Raw genomic sequence first — 23,126 nt, forward strand, 5'->3', positions numbered from 1 at the left:
CTATCTTAAGGCTCAAGAAGTATAATTGAAAGATCGGTTTCTATGGCAGCTATATCTAAACATGCAGTGATATGGCCCATTTACTATCCAACCGACCTACACTGATAGGAAGTTTTTGTGAAAAATTTCAAGTTCCTAGCTTTATTCCCTCGAAAGTTAGTATGCTTTCCACAGACAGACGGACGGATGGATAGACGCCTGGACATGGCTAGATCGACTTAAAATGTCATGGCGGTCAAGAATATTTATTCTTTATGGGATCTTGGGCCAATATTTCGATATGCTACAAACTGAATGACGAAGTTAATATACCCCAATCCTAAAGTGGAGGGTATAAAAAGAATAGGTTGCTATGTGAGTGTGACGACCATTGAAATGTTTGTTCCAGACATTTAAGTATTTTGACCTACTAAGTCTATAAGCGATAATATAAATATATTTTACTAAACATTTGGAAAAACGAATCTGTTTCACATGAGTGTGTTAATATTTTCTATTTAAATATAATAACACTTCAATATTACAAATATTTCTTTGTTATGCAGAATTGATACACAGCTCACTTAGCGTGAAGAAGAGAAGATCGTTGGATTTACAGGAAAAGCTGATAATCATAGTACTTATACTTATTACTCACTTAGTTAAAGAGTGTCAAAATTAAAAAAAAAAAAAAAAAACATTTAATTTGCAGAAAACCAACTTTTATTGAAAGCGAGTTAAATTCGTCTGTGTCAAATCTTATATACCCTCCACCATGGATCGTAATTGTCAAGTTCTTACAACTTTGTAAAACCAACATACATCTAACACTGCCATATACAATTCAATTTGTAATTGTTTGTTTGTTTGTTTGTTCCGTATAGATTAAAAAACGGCTGAACCGATTATTTTTTGATATAGGGTGAGGGGCGGACCCTCCCAAAAAAAAGTGGACCGATCAGGACAATATGGGATTCAAATGAAAGGTATTCAAGAGCAGAGTACGAATTTCATAATAAAAGTTGGGTCCAAGTACTTGGGGGGCCGTCCCAGCCCCAATATCCCTTAAAATAGTTTTATTTGACGATCATGACAATATGGTACTCAAATGAAAGGTATTCGGCAGTAGATTACATATGTGGCCAGGAAGTAGGAATAGGCTTTATAATTTATTGATAACGGAAAGGGGACGGACCCTCCACCGTTACCTCAAAAACACCACCCAAAATCAAAAGTGGACCGATAAGGACAATATGGGTATCAAATGAAAAGTATGCGGGAGTAGATAACGAATCTGGCATACAAATTGATGTCGAAGTATAGGGGGTCACCCCACCCCCACAAAAACGCCCAAATTGGGCACATTGGCTAATCACGGATATATGGGACTCGGTTTGTTTGTTCCGTATAGACTGAAAACCGGCAGAACCGATTTTCCCAAAATTGTCGCATATTGTGTAGGTTGGTCTGAAAGGAAACATAGGCTATATAATTTTTCGGTATCGGAAGGCGGACGGACCCTCCCCCATATGCCAAAAACACAACCCAAAATCAAAGGTGGACCGATCGGGACAATATATGTATCAAATGAAAGGCATTGGAGACTAAAATATGAATATGGTATTAAAAATTGAGTCTATGTACCCATCGGGTTGCCCCAACCCCAAAACTCCCCCAAACAGACATATTGGACGTTCATTTCAATAAGGGGCTCAAATGGAAGGTATTCGGGAGTAGATTTCGAATCTGGCATACAAAATCAGATCGAAGTATCGCCACCCCTCAAAAATGCCATTAGACCCATTATGACTAAATGATACTTGACTGAACTGATTTTCTTAAAATGTTCATAAATTGTGTACGTTTGTCTGGAAGGAAACATAGGCTGTATAATTTTTAGATATCGAGTGGAGGAACCCCCCCGCCACCCATATCCGAAAGTGCTCCCATGGGCACAAAAGGATATCAAAAGAAAGGTATTGGAGACCAGAAAACTAATAAGATATTAAAATTTGGGTCCAAGTACCCGCGTATCCTAAAGATACGTCAAATGGGTTATTTGACCCATTATGACAACTTGGGACTCAAATGAAAGGTATTTGAGAGTAGAAAACGATTTTTATATCCAGTTTTGAAGCCAAGTGTTTTGGGGTACGCCATAAAGCACCCCCTAAACTGAACATAATTTCCGTTGGGAATAAAGAACGAATTTGATATCTATTTTCAGTGAAAAGTGCCGGTAGCCGCCCCATCCCCAAAACACCCTCCAAACGGTTCATATTTGGAAGTGCAACACGAGGAGGTGTCCCCACCCTAAAAAGATATTAGAGAGTTAAAGAAGGCCCATCGAAAACGGATTTTGCTCAAATTTTAAGGTTATGTCATACAAAAATAACATACAGATGTGATAGCAAAAATATGAATCGTATGTAAATTGACAATTTTGACAAATATTTTCAATTGCATGTGAATACAAAATGTGACATGTCATTAAACATCTACATGCCGTGTAATAGCGCCTTAAGTACGCTAGAGTACGATAAATACTCGTAGCTTTCAAAAATCCCATACGTTGGTTTTTTATAAAAACAAATCTATTTGTTCTAGAAGTAAATTTTTGCTAAGTTAATTTCTTAAATCTTTAAGTCTTAATGTCCATGTTACCAAGTGTTATCGCAGGTTCAAAGTTTAAAAAAAAAAGAATTTACTATTTTATTTCTTTTTTTGGGAATTTCTATTCCCCTTCAAAACAAAAAAGACGTTACGTTTTGATAACAAATTTCTCCATCTAGGTGAGATAGCAGGTGGGTGACTATAGCTGGGTGGTGGGTTCATAGATCGTTTCAAAAACATGCAAAAAATATTTGTTGTCGATATTAACGGTTGTGTAAATAGGTAGGTAATCAATTTAATAACATTACGTTTTTTGTTGTTGGACTTTCTGTCGATATAGTACTTATGGCCGACGGACTGATAAGCTTCAGATACCATACACTAGTGGAGTGTCAAATGGTTTGGCTGCTAAATGCGATCGATTTGCAAAGAGAGTGAGAGCGATAATGAAATTTATGGATCATAATTTGTGTATGTAAAATGGTATTAACTAACACTAACAAAAACAAAGAGTACCGCCGAAAAAAGATAACTTTAAGCTCTTCTCTTTTCCTCTCACTTCCCTTTAATACAAACGAAGCAATTAAATTTCCCTTAAGTAGGAGATCTTCTGGGTCATAAATAAATTAAAATAAAAATGTGTCATTATACATTTTTAATCGCTTTGATTAAATCCAAATGGTGTAATTAAGTGTTTCGCAATGCATACAAACAAACAAGTGGACATTATCTTATGAGTGTGTTGTTGTTGTTGTTGTTTCTAAAGAACTAAACAATGTTTTTGTGTTTTCTACAATTGCAGAAATTACGCTTTGCTTTGGTGTTGTTACATTTTACTTTGTTTTTATTTTGGGGGAATAATAAGTCAAAGTTCTCCATGGCATTGCCCAGACCTTTTCCCACTATAAATGAGCTGGCAGCAGCAGCGGATCGCAACAAATTACCCTTTGGACTTTTTGGTCACCACCACAAATACTTGGAATTCAATGACGGCGAAGACCAAGTTCTGCGCTTCACAACAAAGACCATCATTTGTTGACATCACAATCACCATTGGCAGGCAGTAGCGGCGCTCAGGTTACAGAAAAACCTAAAACAGCCAGCTTTAGTTTTGCTATTTAGAGCTTTGTTGTAATTCTTTGGTTTTTGTTGACAACTTGCATGATTTAGAAATTTAATTTTATTTTTCAGTTTTTCTTTCGTTTCTCAAATCAAATGCTGCTCGATGACGCCGAAAGGGGCTCTGGCGCTGGTGCCGGCGCTGCTGGTGATAAGAAACCGATTTTCAACAACGAACCTGCAAACAGCAACAATGTGAGAACCTCAGTCTCAAACGACATACGAAGTAGCGTCGTCCAGTATTCGTAGCCCCACCAACGTTCTGTCCCATCTTCTTGAAGGCTGTATGGATGTTATGTGCGACTTCAGTCAGGTTCACAAGGGACCCACAAACATAGCCAGGCATCAGTTGTACGGGACAGCGCGAATGTTGAACAACTAAAATCCGTCCTAATTGAAAAAGTCTGAGAAGAACAAAAAACACTACACATAAATACACCCAGAGTGATATTATCCGAGTTCCTGTGATAATCTTGCGGAACTAGAAAAAAACCAGCAAAACACCAATAACAAAGATATTAACAAAGTAAGTGATCATTGGCATAGTTATTGCAAACGCAACAGCAATAAAAAAATACCCACTCGTACTCAACTTGGACTTACTTAACTCAACTTGAAAGTGTTTCGAGAAGTGTTCTGGCTCTAATTTAACAATTTTCCTAATTTGAATTGCGTGAGAAATTGTAAAAAACAACACATTGTAAATGTTTGTTTTACTTGGGCGCAATCATTAAGTAATTTTCAAAAAAAAAATTAAATCCATTTACTAACTTCAAGTCAATTCAACCAGCCAGCTATGGTGGAAAGTGGCTAAATTTGTGTAGTTTCTTATAAATAACAAAATTCAAAAAATTTACGATTGTTTTATTGAGTTCGAGTATAGTTCAAGAGTGATATGTGTTTAAGGTTGACTTGAAGTAAAGACAAAAACAAATTTATCAGCCTAAGTTTAAGATACTGAAACTATTGAAGTTCTTTGATTTTTTCCATCGTTGTTTTACCCTCGATTTTCTTTTTAAGGAAGAGATAAGAGTCTTCTCTTACCTCAATGAGTTGTAAGTTTCAAAAAGTGAACCTCCATTTTAAGGACCAATGGGAAGGTTATATCCATATAAAACATAGATAAATGTTACAAAAAAAATCAAATGCCAAATTGCTAAAGCTACGTTCAGATTAGTCAAATATTTACAAATTTCTTTGCGTGTGTTGGCAAAACGTCGATCAGCTTGATGGCAAGACGGCGGATTGCACCATATGATTTGTGGATGTTGTACAAATGAGACCACCTTTAATTATTTCGCCTTGAGTACTTAGAAGCAACCAAAATCATTTACTTCTGAAGGAAAGTTATTTGAGATGGATTTCAAGCGTAATTGTGTGTGATTGCGTTACATTTAACTCGAAAATCACCACCGACTATTGTTGTCGTACTCAAACACCTCAAAGTGAACAAAATGTTTGTGTGTCGCACCATAAATCGTTATAATGACACTGGTAGCGTTGCCAAGCGCCATTATGATGGTAAAAAAACTGCAAGAACAACTGAAATGGTTTGCCGAGTTATTCGTTTTTTAACCAAATCTAAACAATAGTAATGGCAAAATGCAAAATTCTACACGTGTTTGTCATAATCAATATAAAATATTTTCACTCAAAAAGTGATTTTTTCTTTTCTTTGGTTTTATTTAATTTTTCATATTTTACTTTTCCTTTTATAACTTTATTTGTCCTGTGCCAAATAAATATTTGTCAATTAATTATTACACATTTCTTTGTAAACGGCAATCGCTAGACGCCATTCATCAAAAAAATCAAATGATTTTGATTTTCCAGCCATGACTGATGGTTATGTGTACATGTTATGCAAACACCTTTGTTTTCACCAATACCATTACAATAACCATACATCAAATGTGCCATGTAAAGTCTGCATATGATTTATTGAATAAGAAGAGCTTTGTTTACTAACGGTACTATACAAGAATCGATAATAAAAAGTGTGTTTATCAAGAAGAAGCACGGCGTCCTCGCGGACTTATACGAGTGCTGCCATACTTGCATACTGTCAAACAATAAAATACAATATCGAATTCAATGTCATTTTTTGTAGGGACTCAAATTAAATTTTCTCATGAACATTCCATTAGGGAGCAGGGTGCAAAACTCTCACATATTGTATTATAGCTCAATGATAAGTGACTCAATCAAGGCTTCTTTGGATCGATATTTGTAAGAAACCATAGATGTCGATTGCTATGAAAGCTTTTGACTTTCAAATATCTTACACGATGGTCATTAACAACTCTGTTTTAGGCTTGGTGAACTCCGAGGCGAATTTAAGAGAAAGCCAGATACTATGCCCAAAACTGCGTTATGTTTTTATGAACACTTCAACATTTACAATTGCTTGTCTCGAAATTTAAACATCATAATCGGTTCAATATCCCTTAAGTACTTAAATGCCCCTGATAAATTTTAAAAATCAGTTACAAAGTAAAATATTTAGGAATTTCTTTATTTCCCAAGGCGACAAGTTTTATAAATGGAAATGGTGGTCAAATGGACAATTAAAACCTTAACCGAAATGGTCTTCAATGGTCTATGTTCCAGTTATAGAACAGTTTCTAATTTTTCCCACATTTCTTTTCTTTTCTAGTTCCCCTATACAATATGTCCAATACAAATTGTGATGCAGCTTTTAATCTGCGTGTGGGTTATTTCACACCAGAAACAATGGAAATAGCCAAAAATGAATTGCGTGAGACGCCAGAAATTAAGAAAGCTGCCATTGTAGAGCTACGTGAACTTTTAAACTCCTGCCCAGACATCAAATACAGAGATGATGATGAGTTTCTAGTGATTTTCCTCAGAGCCTGCCATTTCTATCCAAAGAGTGCTTTCGAAAAGGTAAGTCAATGGTTGAAGTTGCGTAGGACACACCACCATGGATTCTGTTCCCGGTACGGGATAGCTGTGTGCACCACACAAGCTGGAACTTTGAGCTCCAATCTGTGCGGTGTTCTTTGCTGTCACGAGAAGCTTAGCTGCGAGCTGCCGGGCACGTCCACAGGTTGCGGATAGTTGAAATGTCGAGAACAATCAGCGGCATCGAGCGGAGAGTGTCAGTGAGAGGTCGGGTGGCACCGCCTCCTGCTCAAATTCTGAGTGCCTACGATGATCGATATGATAAGGCGACTTATTGGCGCCTTTATATAACCGGTACGAGCTTACTCACCTAAAGGAGCTTGACGAGGATCACCACCTCCACATGAGAATGTGGTTACAATAATAACAACATGGATTCTGGTAAAATATGAGAGCTATATCTGGTTATAGACCGATTTGGTCCGTACTTGGCACAGTTGACGAAAGTCATAACAGAAAACTATACGCAAAATTTCAGCCAATTCGAATGAAAATAGCGCGTTCCAGGGGCTCAAGAAGTCAAATCGGGAGTTCGGTTTATATGAGAGCTATATCAAGTTATGGACCGATTTGAACCGTTGTTGGAAATCATAACAGAAAACTATGTGCAAAATTTCAGCAGATTGGGATGAAAATAGCGGGTTCCACGGGGCTCATGAAGTCAAATCGTGAGATCAGTTTTTATGGGAGCTATTGGGTTGCCCAAAAAGTAATTGCGGATTTTTCATATAGTCGGCGTTGACAAATCTGAATATCGCCCAAATCCCATATCGCCGATTTGCAATCCCCAACGACCTACATCAATATTAAGTATCTGTGCAAAATTTCAAACGGCTAGCTTTACACGTTTGACCTCTATCGTGATTTCGACAGACGGACGGACAGACATGGCTAAAGCGAATCAGAATGTCGAGACGATCAACAATATATATACATTTTGGTTTGTTACAAAAGGAATGACTAGATTAGAATATCCCCATGCTATGGTGCTTGGTATTAAAAGTTACACATATTGGAAGCTAAAACCATGTTTACACTTGGAGCAAATCTAGATTTGCGACGAGATTTCGAAAATCTCGTGTCTTGCAACGAGGTTTCCCATACATTTTCCGTGTGAGTAAATCTACTTATTTGAGGAGATTTGCAGCAAATCTCCTTCGTAATTCAAATGCAACACTGCGTTTGCATTGAAACCCGGTTATTATCGGTTTTCTCTACAGTATTTTTTCTAAACATCGGACAATTTCTAATTGAAATTATAAAATGTTGTAGTTAAATTTAACAAAATCGCTTCACCGATATTAAATGCTGACCTCAATATATATGCTGAACACAATAAAAACGCTGATCACAATAAAAACGCTGTCAAAAACATCCCTGTTGACATATACAAATCACTTGAATCGTAGTGTAAACGGTTTTTGGAGATTATCTCAAATCAAGTGGATTTGGGCTCTAATGTAAACGCGTTTTAAGACTTACGAAACCCAAGTCAAAGCCAAAATTCCCTTCACGGGAAAGGAAATAATGGATATTTAGAAAATGCAAACGACGCAAATAGCATGACATTGAGAGGGGCCTTTGTCCCAAAAACCTCCCAAATGTTAACGAAATCGGAGGTGTCCCCCATAAAAAGCAGCTTTGCCTATAATTTATCTATGGCGTTTCTTGGTTTCACATCCTAAAATTCAATACATGCACAAACTATTAATCACAGTGTTTTGGTGGAGTTCAGATTTTATTTTTAAGAGAGTTTGAAACTATGTTCTTGTCTCAAGTGAGAACAAAACTAATTTATTGATCAAGAGCAGGTGCAAAAAAAATTTAAATGCTGGTGTTGCCAACTTGCTACTGGTATAGTCATAACTGCTGATGAGCCGTAAATTCTTTGTCCACTAAGTTCTTTCACCTACTAAGGGTCACAATAGCGCTCCAAGTGACGCAAGTAGGCCACTACTGATAACCGATTGCCGATGCTCTGGAATCATTGATAAGTGCACAAAATGATGCTCTATTAAAATGAATATTATAGTAGAAACCATCTAGGCATTGATTGCAAACGTGACACATATGCATATGACATTTCATTTCGAAATTACTATAAATTTTATTTACAAACACAATATAGTACCATTTTCGATATTTTTGTTTGTATTTTTCAATTTTATTTGGACATTTATATTCATGGTAATGCATGTGTATTTTATGGCCTGAGCCTTTGAACTTATAAATTCATTTCGTTTGAGATAAGGTTGGAACACACAAATATGGGACATACTCGTACACTCACTTGTGTGTGGACAACTCACACATATATATGTGTTGCCCAACAAATGATGATTAAAATGCCACATCCCTTATCAAATTGTTTGCTCATAACTAAACTGCAATAATTCTGTTTCATCTAATTTTGAAAAAAAAAACAACAAACTTGTGTATTTTTGAATATAATCTGCAAAAGGACTCTGAAACGGATTTAGACGCACACTTGAAGCAAGTGATAAGAAAAGCCACCCAACATATATTATAACGCCTGCATATGGCTTCTGTTATATTTAAATCATGTTGTCACGTACCAATAGACGTACATGTACACCAACTTCCAATGATATGAAGTGTTCTTTTTTGTGAGAAAATATTTGAAAGCATTTCTCAAAGACAAATCATGTTATGAAATCTTTCGAAAAACGGTCTGCCAAAGAAATTGGTTTTGAAATACCCTCCACCATGAATTGCATTTGTCGAGTTCTTTTCCCGGTATCTTTTTTCAGGCAAACAAAGGATAAAAGATAAGAATTTCTATGCTATTAAAGCTATATCAAGTTATGGTCCGATTCGGACCATAATTGAATTGAATATTGGAGACCATGGTAGAAGTCATTGTGTAAATTTCAGAAATGCGTCCTTTAGGGGCTCAAGAAGTAAAATAGAAAGATTGGTTTATATGGGTGCTGTTTCAGGCTATAGACCGATTCAGACCATATTTGATACGTTGTAAAAAATTTCTGCCAAATCGGAAAAGAATTATGCCCTCATGTGGCTCAAGAAGTCAACATCCAAGATCGGTTTATATGGCAGCTAAATCAAAACATGGACCGTTATAGCCCATTTACAATCCCATCCGACCTACACTAATAAGAAGTATTTGTGCAAAATTTCAAGCGGCTAGCTTTACTGCTTCGAAAGTTACCGTGCTTTCGACCGACGGACATGTTCTGGGGCCCAATCCTTATCCGATTTAGCTGAAATTTTGCACGCAGTGTTCCGACAAGTGTGCCAGGTATGGCCTAAATTGGTTGATAACCTGTTATAGCTGTCATATAAACCGACCTTGGGTCTTGACTTCTAGAGCTTCTAGAGGGAGCAATTCTTATCCGATTTGGCTGAAATTTGGCATGAAGTGTTCTGAAATGACTCCCAACAACTGTGCCAAGTATAGTCCAAATCAGTCCATAACCTGATATAGCCGCCGTATAAACCGATCTCCCGATTAGATTCTTGAGCCTCTAGAGGGCGTAATTCCTATCGGATTTGGCTGAAATTTTGCATGACGTGTTTCGTTATGACTTCCAACAACTGTGCTAAGTATGGCTGAAATCGGTTGATAACCTGAAATAGCTGCCATATAAACCGATCTTGGGTCTTGATTTCTTGAGCTTCTAAAGGGCGCAATTCTTATCAGATTTGGACGAAATTTTGCATGAAGTGTTTTATTTCGATTTCCAACAACTTTGTCAAGTATGGTCTAAATCAGTCCATATCCTGATATAGCCGCCATATAAATCGATCTCCCGATTAGACTTCGTGGGCTTCTAGAGGGCGCAATTCTTATCCGATATGGTTGAAATTTTTCATATGTTCCAAGTATGGTGTAAATCGGTATATAGCCTGATATAGCTGTCTTGTAAACCGACTTCCCAGTTTGACTGTTTAAGCATCTGGAGGGGGAAATTATTTTGCTATGACTGGTGTTTTTTTTTTTTTTGAAAAAGTTATTTAAAGAACTTGTTTTTAACTCACAGAACCTGAGTTTGTTAAACTAACATTCGTTGTTTGTTTACCGTTTCTCTTATTGGTGAGATTTTCAATCGGCACATTTTTTTACATCCTCAATGCTCTTGGAAGACTTTCCTCTTTTTGTTTTTAGGCAAATAATTCAACCTTCTCTTAATATAATAATTCAACCTACAGTAAGCCAAACATTTAAATTTTGCATAAAATAAATAGAAGCCGCGCACCTCCCCAAAACATCATCGACCCATGGGGACAATATGAAAATTAAAATAAATATACAGATCACGAGTATACATCAAAAGTTGGGGAATTTCATAGTGGGTCGTTCTAACTCCAAAACACGGTTTGCGAATATCGAATTTTTCACCCTTGTACAAGGTATTCTTCCATTATTGTTCTTTAGAAATATTTTTATTTTCTAGAGTTTTATGACTGTACCTATTTATATTTAGTAGAGTGTACAAACATCGTTTGAGGAAAAAAACAAACATTTTGTCACACTTTCATATCTCCTTTGAATTATTCGAATTTGATGGATGACTCAATCTAACATGTAATTGAATTTCGTTTTGAGTTTGAACTAATGATTCGCTTGATGAACTATCTAGAACAAAAAGCCCTATATTTTCATACAGACCTCTAGCCTCTAGATATATATACCCATTCCGTTTTAATTTGAATCTCTTTTCACAGTCTGCAGACCAATCATTTTTCAAGACATTTCGACTATTGGATTTTTCGAACGCTCCTCATGATCGTATAATAAGTTTTCCCAAAAAGGCTAAGATATGTGATATAAATGATTGCATAAAATTTCATTTCACCATGGTCACTCAAAGTTCACGGGGCGCATTTCCGCCAATTTCTTATCACTAATATGTGTAAAGGTTTTGAGTCATAAACATTCACGTTGTTTTGTTGCTTAGTGTAAGTACACGTTTTGCTAAAAATGTTCATGGCTGAAGCTTAATAATTATTGCGTATTCGGATGGTTTTTGACCATGATTGTGAAGTTATTTTATGGCTTTTTCTAATCGATCAACGACAATTGTGTTTTTATACTTTCCATGGGCCAATAAATAGTTGCCAGATAAAAACATAGTCATTTCTATTATGACCCAGGCCATAAATGTACTTTCATAAACAAACCATTATGGCTTTTTCCGCCACTACAAAAACTAACTACCTTTAGCAAATATATGCATATAAAAAGATTGTAAACTAATTATATTTTTTACTTACCTCTCTTTCTATGTTTCAATTGCAGATGAAAACCACCGCCACCTTCCGCAAAGAAAATGCTCAACTACTACATGGTCTGGATGTGGAGCAAGTGAGAGATCAGTTTGTCAATGGCAATGTCATAAATGTACTCAAAAATGTTGACCAACTGGGTCGACGTGTACTTATCGTCAACTGTGGCCAGCTGTGGGATCCCTCGTTTGTGCCCGCCGATGATGTCTTCCGCATGCTTTACTTGGTACACATTTGCGCTCAACTAGAGGTGGAGACCCAAGTCCGTGGTGTAGTCTGCATTATGGATTTCGAGGGTCTGTCCATGAAACAAATCAAAGCTTTGTCTCCCACATTCTCGAAACGTTTGCTGACATTCATTCAAGATGCCATGCCTTTGCGTACAAAAGAAGTTCATTTTGTTAAACAGCCATTCATTTTCAAAATGGTCTGGTCCTTGTTTAAGCCTTTTGTTAGGGAGAAGCTAAATAAGAGAGTAAGTATTAACTTTAAATCGACACCAAAAAATACTGAATTAATCCCTGCCCGTTGCTTTTTTCACTTACATAGATGCATTTCCATGGCAATGATATGAAATCGCTGCAAAAGTTCTTATCGCCAGACATTCTGCCAGAAAACTACAAAGGCAAATTACCTAAAATAGATTACAATGGCAAGGACTGGATTGATGCTGTCGAGTCGCACAGTGACTACATCAAAGAGTGGTCTGAGTTTGGACCAGCCAAATGGTAATTCATCCTTCAGAGCTGGTAACCTGTGACTGCTCAAATCTTTAATTAAGCCCATTTAATTTTGTTTTTAAGCTTAAGCATAATTCCCCCTTAAATTACATAAAAAAACAAACAAACATAAAACAAACCTAGGTTTAGTCTAATCAAATAAAAAAAAAAAACAAAACACGAATTTCTAAAATCATTGTTTCATTGACGTCTTTTTCTACATTTATTCGTACTTTCTCTTAAGTTTTTGCATACGAAACATAACAACAATGTTCAAAATGTACCTTCTTTAAAAGTGCTTCGAAATGCCAATTGAATTACCTCCTCAATTTTGCAGTACAATTGGTTTGTGTTTTTAATCATTGGAAACAGAGGTCTGTCTGTCTAATGGGCTATCATTAGTTAAGTTAATTTTTTTTTTTGATCTTTAAATAAATAAATAAATGTATGTGTTAAGGAAATAGAAGTGGATTTTGAACAACATCCACTGGCGTAACAATTGTTTGAGGTTGGTAGTTACTTGAGGCCTTACTTTTGTTGTTGTTTTTAGAAAAACAAATGAAAATTTCAAAAATAAATACAATGTCTCTTTCTTTAAACATAATAACAAAACAAAACGGGATAGACTAATGTGTGTATATAAATTAATTATATTGGAGGAGCTAAAAAATGTTAAGACCTCTATTGTGTGTGATGTTGATAATTTTTCTATATAGAATTTTTACATGACCGGTTGGACTTCTTTTGCTAAGATTTGATAACATATCTTCCTTCATCACTCATGCATTCATGCATGATGATGATGATGTCTTCAGATGACTTTTTGTGTCTTTATACGATGATGGCATTACTTGCAGCAATTCAAACAAAAAAAGATGAGTATATGGAGATTATTGATTTAGAGAATCATATTGGCGGGATCTTCGATGAAGTCACGGAAATATTGTAACCACTGGGCAGCCACAGCACCATCAACCGTTCTGTGATCGGCAGACAGGGTGACATTCATTACATTAACTTCTTTGAAACTGTAAAAATGAAAGCAAATAATAATTAAAATGAAGAAATTATGGCATTTATTAATTTATATCCGCTTGCTTACCCTTTCAGGCTATCGGGATCGGGTAGCAATTTCTTGGATGTTGTGCCTATTGCTAAAATGCAAGACTGTGGTGGATTGATAACAGCACAAAATTGTGTAACACCTAAAAGTATACCACAAAAATGTTTAATAAGCAAATAACTATAACAAGAAACAGCAATAAAAAGTATTTTTATACCCCGACACCATTAGATGATTGGGTAGACTAGTTTTGTCATTTTAAGACAGACATAAAAATATTCATCTTCGACCCTAAATATTATCTATACTCTTGATAGTCTCTTCCGCCATCAAAATGTGGTATATTGAGCTGAAAATTTCCAAAGTTTCCTGTTGTATTCATTCGCAGGTTCTTGAACGGTCAAATCGGACCATATGCGTGTACATTTATTTGTATTTTTGGATTTCCCGTTTAATCTTTTTTGCAAATTCAAGTGCAATGATTAACCGAACAAGACCGAAAGAGGTTGGCGATTAACCGATTAATCGTTTAATATGTCTCATATAACAAAACGGGATTTTTTGAGATCTAATCCTTCAAATATTTTTCATATATGTATTTCGATTTCGTGCATTGAATTGTTAGATACCTCAACATCCGTACCGATTTGGTATAGAAAGGACATTATTTAAATAATCTAGCTGCCAGATGGATCGCTCTTCCTATTTGCAGTCTAGAGCTAATAAAATTTGTATTTTAAACGTTTATAATAATACAATTGTGGATTATATTAGCCTTACCAAAATTGCAATGTTTAATGTTTAATCTGTATATGCAACAAAATCCAACAAGCAAATTAAGAAAAAAATCACACTGTTACAACAACAACTGTAACGTATGATCAACAGATGGTTTTTCTCAAACAAATAAAAATGTGACCTGTGTATATCTTGGTCATAAGACTAAAAAGGCGGACATGCAAACGGGAAACACATAAGAAGGTGATGAAAATACCATCGATCGTTAAACTTTAGAATGTGTCTAGCATTGCCAACAAATGTACAATGTGCCACATTGATGGTGTTAGTTATAATTAATACATTTGGTAAAAAACATGCACGAGGCAAATAGAATTACTTTGCAATCTACAATCACATGGCAGCCGGTTGTACATACCGGATTGACCCGATGGAGGTCTTCTTCGACAAGGGCTGCCGCCTAAGTGTACAACACACTGCTACAACAACAACAATCTACAAAAAATCTTTGTCCCCCATGATGGATTTGATGACCCTTTTGCCACCAACCCAAAACCTATGTTAATAAGTATAGCGTGAATTTTCATTCGTATAATTCCATGTGGGAGAGGGTAGTTTAAGCATTCTACTTTATGGGAGAGGGTGGTTTTAGTACTCTACTATATGCGAGACAATAGTTTTAGCGCCAAGCAACGGTGCCGATTGGTTTTGACTTGGCAAAATCCAGGCTTCTCTTTGTTTTCCTTTGTCTCCAGTCACCTGGGTAGCTACCTTTAACATCCGTTAAAATAGTGAGCTAATATGCGCCACGAGTTTATCTATAGAACGATAAAAAGTTAGGTTGGGGCGTCGGGTTAGTACCCCATCACCCGGAAAACCTGAAGGAATTACTTTGAAAAAAACGAAGAAGAAAGAAAACGGATCCCCCCATGTTGATGGCCTCCCCTCCTGATCAGAATGCGGTCCAAATAGCTGTGACCCGCCAAACTATGCATCAGCTTGTATGCGCGATCTGGCTAGAAGAACGCATACCAGATGATTGGAATCTCAACATACTATGTTCCGTACACAAGAAAGGAGACAAGACGGAATATGCCAACTACAGAGGAATAAGTCTCCTCCCCATTCATACAAGATATTCTCGAGCGTACTGTGTGAAATCAATGCGTCTTTAGACCACCCTTGACCAGATATTCACACTGCTCCAAATCCTGGAAAAGACCCGAGAAGGGCAAATCAATACCTTCCATCTCTTTGTTGACTACAAAGGCGCTTTGGACATCCCTACACGTTCAAAGGTATTTCAAGCCATGTATGAGTTTGGTATTCCTGTAAAATTAATGAGACTGCAGGATGACATTTGCGTGTTTCAGCAAATGTTCAGTAAGAATAGGCAGTAAATGGAGATAAAACGAAATGGATGGTATCAACTCCAAAATCGCCTTGTACAACCGATCAGATAAAGAAAATGGAGAAAGTTTGAACCGCAACCTTGAGGCAGTCAATAACTTAATCTACATCGGCATTGCCGTAAACGAAACGAACGACACCAGTTTTGAAATAAAGCGAAGAATAATACTGGCAAACATATGCTACTTTGGATTAGGAAGGTGTCAGAGATTATAGAATAAGCGCAGAAGATCGATGCGCTTGGAACGCTATTCAACTTTGGACTAATGTTACAAATGTCCTGTCATACCCAATTAAAGTAAAGTTCCTTTAGGAAAAAGTAGCTTCAGTATCCTTCCCTTTAAAAAAGGGTAGTTTCAGTACCCTTTCCTTTAGGAAAATTTGTTTGAAAACCCTTTCCTTTAAGAAAGTGTAAAAGATGGTAGTTTTAGTACCCTTTCTTGTGGAATAAGGTAGTATTAATTCCCTTCCATGTGAAAAGAGGTAGTTTTAGTACTATTCTTTTTCGAAAGAGGTAGTTTTACTACTACTCCTTTTCGAAGAAGGCAGTTTGAGTACCCTTACCTGTAGAAGAGAGAAGTCTTTGGAAAGATGTAGTTTATACTTTTAGTACCCTCTCCTTTTGAAGGGGGTACTAAGACCTCTCTCCCACACATCCCTGTGGGAGAGAGGTCTTTGAAGAGGTGTAGTTTTTAGTTTTAATACTTTCCAATGGAAAAGAGTAGTCTTATATAAATATGTAGTTCTATTGTTATTTATAAAGAGGCCGTGTCACTTAAAATTACAAAATTGGACAAATAAATAAAAAAAAATAGTTTTAGTTTTAGCAAAAGTGTAGTTCTAGTACCCTTTCCTTTGAGAAACGAAAGTTTTAGAAAACTTTCCTTTTCAAAAAGGTAGTTTTGGTTACCTTTCCTTTGGGAAATGTTTAAGTACTCTCCCTTGTGGATGAACGTAGTTTTAGTACCCTTCCTTGTGGAAGAAGGTATTTTTATTACCCTTCCTTATGAAAAAAGGTAGTTTTAGTACCCTTCCTTGTGGAAGGTGATACTTTTAGTACCATTCCTTGTAGAAAATGTTGTTGTAGTACCCTTCACTGTGGTAGCGAGAAGTCTTTGGAAAGGTGTAGTTTTAATACCCTTCCATGTGGAAGAGAGCAGTCTTTGGAAAGATATAATTTTAGTACCCTTTGCTCTCACAAATATAAGTTTTGGTATCCTTTCCACTGCGAAAAGGTAGTTTCCGTAACTTGCAACTGGAAATTAGCCCATGAACATTCCATTAAGGAACGGCGGCAATCTTCTCACCTATTACTGAGTGCTGCCCGATTCAAGTTTAAGCTCAATGAGTCCGAACGGCGTGACGCAGTGTGGCATCTCCCAGGAGAGAAGCTATTACATGGCTTCTATGCATGGCAGAGAACCTCACAAATGTCGCCAGCATTAGGAGGGGAAAACCACCGCTGAAATTTTTTTTGGTTTTTCCGTCAGGATTCGAACCCAAGCGTCGTAGGCGCAGAGATGCTAATCGCTGCGCTACGGATCTCCTTAGTAACCTTACCACTGCGAAAGGGAGCCTTACTATCTGTTGTTGCTGTAGCAGTGTGTTTTACATTGAGGCGGCAGCCGTTGCCGATGAAGGACTCCATCGGATCAATCCGGTATATACAATCAGGGTAGTTTTGGTATACTTTGCTTTGGGAAAGGGTAGACTGACTTATTACCTTTTCCTTTGGGAAAGGTAGTTTTAGTAACCTTGACTTTGGGAACAGTTAGTTTTAGTACTCAAGGATCACGTCCATACTCCGGAACGAACTTGCTCTTCAAAGCGAGCTTGGCAAGAATCACTACCCCCTTATCTTTTCCTTAGTCCTTATCGTGATTATAAATAAATGTATAGACTATTTGTTACTAAAAGTTAGTAAAAGACATTGAAGAACAGTTCATATTGAAAACTACGGAGAAAACGAAATATAAGGCTATTGCGTAGAAAAAATGTAAACAAAAATTATTCGTCAAGGGTTATCATTGTAGGTATTATACTACACTTTTTACGACGCATTTTTCATGCTCTACATTTTCTTAAGAAAATCACATCATCGATTAAAAAATGTCAAATCATGTGTGCCAGAATTTGTGGAACGTAAATAGATTTGCGAGTTGAGACAAATATTCTTGACTTACCAAACATTCCCAAATTCGAGACACTGACAGTGCCACCTTGGAATTCTTGAGGTTTCAGCTTATTTTCTCTGGCCTTTCCTGCCAATTCCTTTATTTCTTTGGAAATATCAATAACACCCTTACGATCAGCGCCGAAGATGATAGGAGTAATCAGACCGCGGTCAGTAGAGACTGCAACAGAGACATCAACATTGTCGAACCTGGAAATATAACAAAAATGTTGTAATAAAACTTAGCAATTAAAAAAATTGCATATTCTTACTGTCTGATTACATTCCCCATCCAATAGCTATTGGATTCTGGCACTTTACGACAAGCAGTTGCAGTGGCTTTAATGATGAAATCATTGACAGATACTTTAATGCCTTGTTTCTCATATTTTTTGTTGATTTTGGCGCGAAGTTTCATGAGCTACAAGAAACAAATACAAAATTTTGTTTATTCTTTTTATTCTTTGTTATGCTAAGACTCACATTGTCCACTTGGCACTCTACGGTGACATAGTAGTGAGGTATTTGTTGTTTGGATTCCAATAGACGCTTGGCAATAACTCCCCTAATGTTGCTAACGGGTATGTCAACATAACCTCCTTGTGGTGCTATAGGTCCGGGTGCGGCAGCTCCCGCTGCAGCTGTAGGCTGAGCAGCAGCCATGCCTGCAAGATCGGAGGATTTTATTGAGCCATAAACACCACTGCCACGACCTGCATGCAAAGGTATGTAATTAGTAAATGCCAAGAGGAACAGTTAAAAAACACAAAAGGACAGCGATAATGAACCTTCTAAACGCAATTGCTGGGCTTCGGCCAATCTTTTGGCCATGGGACTGGCATAAACACGTGGACCACGTTGTTCCACCGCGGTCATGGGCTTACCGCCAGCTGGAGCAACGACTGGCACCGGTGTAGGTGGTGGTGGTGGGGGTTCGGCAGCGGCAACTGGTGGCGGTGGTGGTGGTGGAGTAGCAGCTGCAGCTGGTGCTGGAGCAGGTTTGGGTGCTGCAGCTCCAGTGTCCTTAAAGTCTTTGAAGGCAGCAATATCGGCAGCATCTTGAACTATAATACACACCAATTTGCCAATAGCAACATCCTTGGTGCCGGCAGGAATCATGATTTTGGCCAAATAACCCTCTTCGGGTGTTTCAAAACCCATGGTAGCCTTATCAGTCTCAATTTCAGCCAATAGATCACCTTAAATACAAGTTTGTTAGTTTGTACACAAAATGGAATGCATGAAAGTCAGTACTTACCCTCATTCAATTTGTCACCTTCTTTCTTTTCCCAACTAACAATTGTACCCTGTTCCATGGTGGGTGACAAAGCGGGCAATGCCACTTTTATGTGATCTGGATAGTCAGCATACGCCCTTACAAAATTTGTACTCCATGCTCCCAAAGGTTTGGATGGTGCAACTAGAATTTGTCTTGAAGCTCTTTAAGTATTCAAAACATTACAAAACAATAGTAAGTTACAATATTTAAAAAAATTGTGCAGATTTTTTAGAATAAATTTCTTGGTAATGTTAGGTCCATCCGAAGTCCACTGAGTACTTCTTCCGAGCCTAGTTGCAAATTTTCCAACTTCTGGTTATCAACATGGTTTAAGCAGTTTGCATAGCACGATGACTGCATTAGACGCCTTCTACACAAATATTCGATTTCTTAAATTGACCAAACCCAGCCCTAAAAGGGCCAAACTTTAAAGACATCAGTCAGCAAATTTTGACAGATGATATATTGCTTCACATGCAATTGCCACATGCAATATTGCTTCAATCAAGGCCAGTATCAAAGGTACCTTAAATAATTTATTTTATTGTAGACGCATAGCTGCAGATGAAAAAGACTCTTGAGAAATTATCCTGGATCGATCTCGATACAAAGTCCCCTGTGCAATCAAAAAGTTCAGCTGTATATAAAAGATTTTTCAGTTTATTCAAGTGGGAGCATATTTTATTCTTCATTCTCTCAAGGGCAAGAAAGGCAACACTTGCTCTATATATCGGGTATATACTGCAGTTGTCAAAGCAAGATGGTGTTGTGGTCTGGTGGACGGCGCTTGGGACACTTGATATGAGGCTAAGGGAGATCTCCCTTTTGTCATGTGGCGGCTACGGACACTGTGTTATCCATGATGCAATGCTCGACGTTCCACTCTGTGTGCATTACACATTGCCTGAGCCGCTTTCTGTGACACTGTTCCTGATAGAAACGATTAGAACTGCGATATCCCTGGCAATAGAAGTTACATAGACTTCTATGCGGATCGATCCAAATTAGACGACCATGGGATCTGGGGTCTACTCTTGAAGAACTAGGACTGGTTATACCGATAAGGTTACCCGCCTAGTGTAGTGTATATCAAACGGAGACCTTAGCCATCAAAAAGTGGTGGAGTGGCTTACATATGTCATAACGACGATTAGCATAAATATCTTCTCAGATAACCATCAATATTTTGGGAACATTTTTCTGAATTAAAAAATCGCCCTCGACATTCACAGATCTCTCAATCAGATGGCTGAACAGCTCAAAATTCACCTGTTCTGGGTGTAGGGCCAAAATTGTGGAACAGACGTGTTTGCAAGACTGGGAACAACCTTACACATTCCCCAATCGACACTTTAAGAGGGGTAGCGCTTTGCTGCCGCTGATTAGAACAGACGGCGTCATTGTGTCCGTTATAACAAGTCACTGTCTGATTGGTAAACATACTGACAGACTGAAAGTTGCCAGTAACGACTTTTGCCGAAGCTGTCAGGCCGTCAAGGAAGAAGAGGCTATAGAACATCTGCTGTGTGTTTGTCCCGCACTCGTAGTCAGAAGAATTGATTCTCATTTCTTGTGAACATTCACAAGTTGTTGGCTTTTTAAAGCGATCTTGACGCTTCAATGGTAGAGACTAGAAGGCATCTTCCTACTCCTGCTTCTGTGGAACCACAATGGACGAAAATGTTTAAGTGAGTCTGATGGCAGACTGCCACATAAACCTAACCTAACCATGTCCACTAACATCTCATTAGGGAACAAATTGAATACGTCTCTCATATCAATGAGTGTTAACCGATGTCTATCTCCTTACTGATTCATCTAACTTTGACCGATACATAAAAAATAATTAGTACATTGGATATAAAAAATATGTATGTCTTACATCTTCCTTTCTATAATAATTGCCCATTCTTATCATTCATGCCCTGGCCTAACTGCTGATGACGTAAACAAATAGGATTCTTTTGGTGATAACATTACCATCACCGCCACCACCCCCCATTGATGAAAGTGAGTCTGATTGAATTGTATACCGGCTCTTAGATAACCACCACATACCGGTGATGGCCTTTGTAAATATAGTTCATATGTTATCAGACCAAAACATGCCAATTGTAAAAAAAAAGAAAAAAATAAAACCTTTCCTAACACAACGAAGAGCGACGTCGTGTAAACAAAATTGGCTGACATTATAAACATATGCTTCGAACTAAAAACAAGAGGGGTAGAGACAGAGATTAGTGTGCTTTATCTCAAAGTACTCAATAGGACATGGTGTATATCGTGAATGGTGGTCGGTTGTCGGTTGTCAGCAAGGAGGCAAATCAATTATGTGCTCTTCATTTTCATTTCAATTGGCGAATGTCATTTGTGTGACGCCACCAACGTGAGTGCTGATAATGGGGGCATGATTCGATGATTCGACAAACGAAACGTATGTTATGCGAACATGTTAATTTGGAAATCTTTCTCAGCTCTTCTCCCCCATATCATACATTGAACAATTTACACCTTTCTCTCAGTGAGACTCGATCAATGCCAATGTTATTACAGAAGCAGAATGTAATTTGTTGTAATTGCAAGCACTTTTAATAGGGAATATGTTAAGTTTATAAGTTACATTGACCTCTCCTGTCTTTCAAAACAATCACTGTTTTTTCACAACTTTCATCGCCGCAAACTGACTGACATTGAGATTACACAACAGTTTATAACCTTAAAAGTGCACTGAAGTTATCGTTGGCTGGTGGTTGTTGCAGTCCATTGGCTAACGCTCCATGGGAGAGCTATTATCCATTGATGGTAGTTAGTAAAGCCCACCTGATTAAGGGTACATTCCTCGCCGCTTGTGTACTAAGTACACGAGCCGCTGAACGTGTTGCAGCAGCTTTAGACACAGATCTGCGAAGAATCCATTCGTTGCGGGTAGCAATTGTCCTCAGCATTTTGTTTTCGAGGACTTTTAAGACGAGAATTAGTTTTCGATAATTGATTTGTGTTTGTTTTTTGTTTTTATTGCCACACCGCACACAATTCGTTCGTTTCTTTCAAATATCTTTTGACCAAATATTTTGGTTCGAAACCCTCAAAACAGTATTTCCACCGACCTTATACACTTTAGTAGGTCAAATCGTATCGAAACTACGGAAAATTGACAATATGTCATTTGACAAATTTTGCAAGAGTGTTATCAAGCCTGGCTGAATGCCACTCATTATAACAGCTGTTTAACCAATTGAACGACAAGTCTAGTTGGATTGATAGCAACTTAAAAATAAAACCACAGCGAACTCGTCTGTCACATAGCAAAATATTGTTGGGCAACTGCCACTACATGTAGAAAAATATATCTTAAACGAAACTACATTGATTTATGATTCTGTTCAGAACACATTCCCTCACTACTTATGGCAAAAGTAATCGCGAAAATTATAGACAAGCTATTAAGGGCAGTGTGCACCTCGGTCGAAATTTTCTAAACCATTAGAAATGCGATATCGGTACCGAAATTTTCGCTTGCAGGTACGCAGCTCAAATTAAAGTTTCTTTGAGTAACAGGGTGATATAATAGGCATTGGGTAATTTTTTCTTGCAATTACAATGAAAATTTATGTTTTGGCATAAGAATGCATTGACATATCCTAAACGAAATGTTCATTGCCCGTACCGTTACCGAAAATTTCGCTTGCAGGTACGCAGCTCAAATGAAATTTTCTTTGAGTAACAGAGTGACATAATAGGCATTGGTGAATGTTTTCTTGCAACTACGAACGAAAATTTATATTTTAATAGCTCCATGTAACATACAGTTAATTGCAAATAAAAACGATTAGTTACAGC

The 23,126-nt window shown here is 37.4% G+C and overlaps 2 protein-coding genes across 3 annotated transcripts; one reads left to right on the forward strand and one right to left on the reverse strand.

Annotated features, from left to right (window-relative positions):
- Positions 1-3,818: 3,818 nt before the first annotated feature.
- Positions 3,819-12,816, forward strand: LOC106090336 (clavesin-1). The gene is made up of 4 exons (XM_013256494.2): positions 3,819-4,237; positions 6,368-6,618; positions 11,918-12,379; positions 12,454-12,816. The coding sequence occupies exons 2-4, from the start codon at positions 6,382-6,384 to the stop codon at positions 12,634-12,636; spliced, it is 882 nt and encodes a 293-aa protein (XP_013111948.1). The 5' UTR covers positions 3,819-4,237; positions 6,368-6,381; the 3' UTR covers positions 12,637-12,816.
- On the reverse strand, positions 12,808-22,445 carry LOC106090334 (dihydrolipoyllysine-residue acetyltransferase component of pyruvate dehydrogenase complex, mitochondrial). Of its 2 annotated transcripts, none has more exons than XM_013256490.2 (8): positions 22,107-22,445; positions 19,266-19,447; positions 18,892-19,206; positions 18,491-18,672; positions 18,280-18,428; positions 18,018-18,217; positions 13,726-13,828; positions 12,808-13,651 (listed from the first exon to the last, which is right to left on the reverse strand). In XM_013256490.2, the coding sequence occupies exons 1-8, from the start codon at positions 22,229-22,231 to the stop codon at positions 13,522-13,524; spliced, it is 1,386 nt and encodes a 461-aa protein (XP_013111944.2). In that variant the 5' UTR covers positions 22,232-22,445; the 3' UTR covers positions 12,808-13,521. The 2 variants fall into 2 exon arrangements, with proteins under 2 accessions (XP_013111944.2, XP_013111943.2); XM_013256489.2 differs by having other exon boundaries at positions 18,491-18,720; positions 18,796-19,206.
- Between the last annotated feature and the right edge of the window lie 681 nt (positions 22,446-23,126).

This window comes from Stomoxys calcitrans, chromosome 3 (genome assembly GCF_963082655.1).
Source record: "Stomoxys calcitrans chromosome 3, idStoCalc2.1, whole genome shotgun sequence".
Classification (NCBI taxonomy): Eukaryota; Metazoa; Arthropoda; class Insecta; order Diptera; family Muscidae; genus Stomoxys; species Stomoxys calcitrans.

Bases quoted from the DNA above. Each gene is read 5' to 3' on its own strand.
- LOC106090334 (XM_013256489.2), bottom strand. From the start codon at position 22,231: ATGCTGAGGACAATTGCTACCCGCAACGAATGGATTCTTCGCAGATCT. The intron at 19,207-19,265 runs GTAAGTACTGAC...CTTGTATTTAAG, and splicing joins AGGTGACAAATTGAATGAGG to GTGATCTATTGGCTGAAATT. The intron at 13,652-13,725 runs GTAAGCAAGCGG...TCATTTTTACAG, and splicing joins GATCCCGATAGCCTGAAAGG to TTTCAAAGAAGTTAATGTAA.
- LOC106090336 (XM_013256494.2), top strand. From the start codon at position 6,382: ATGTCCAATACAAATTGTGATGCAGCTTTTAATCTGCGTGTGGGTTAT. The intron at 6,619-11,917 runs GTAAGTCAATGG...TTTCAATTGCAG, and splicing joins CAAAGAGTGCTTTCGAAAAG to ATGAAAACCACCGCCACCTT. The intron at 12,380-12,453 runs GTAAGTATTAAC...TCACTTACATAG, and splicing joins GGGAGAAGCTAAATAAGAGA to ATGCATTTCCATGGCAATGA.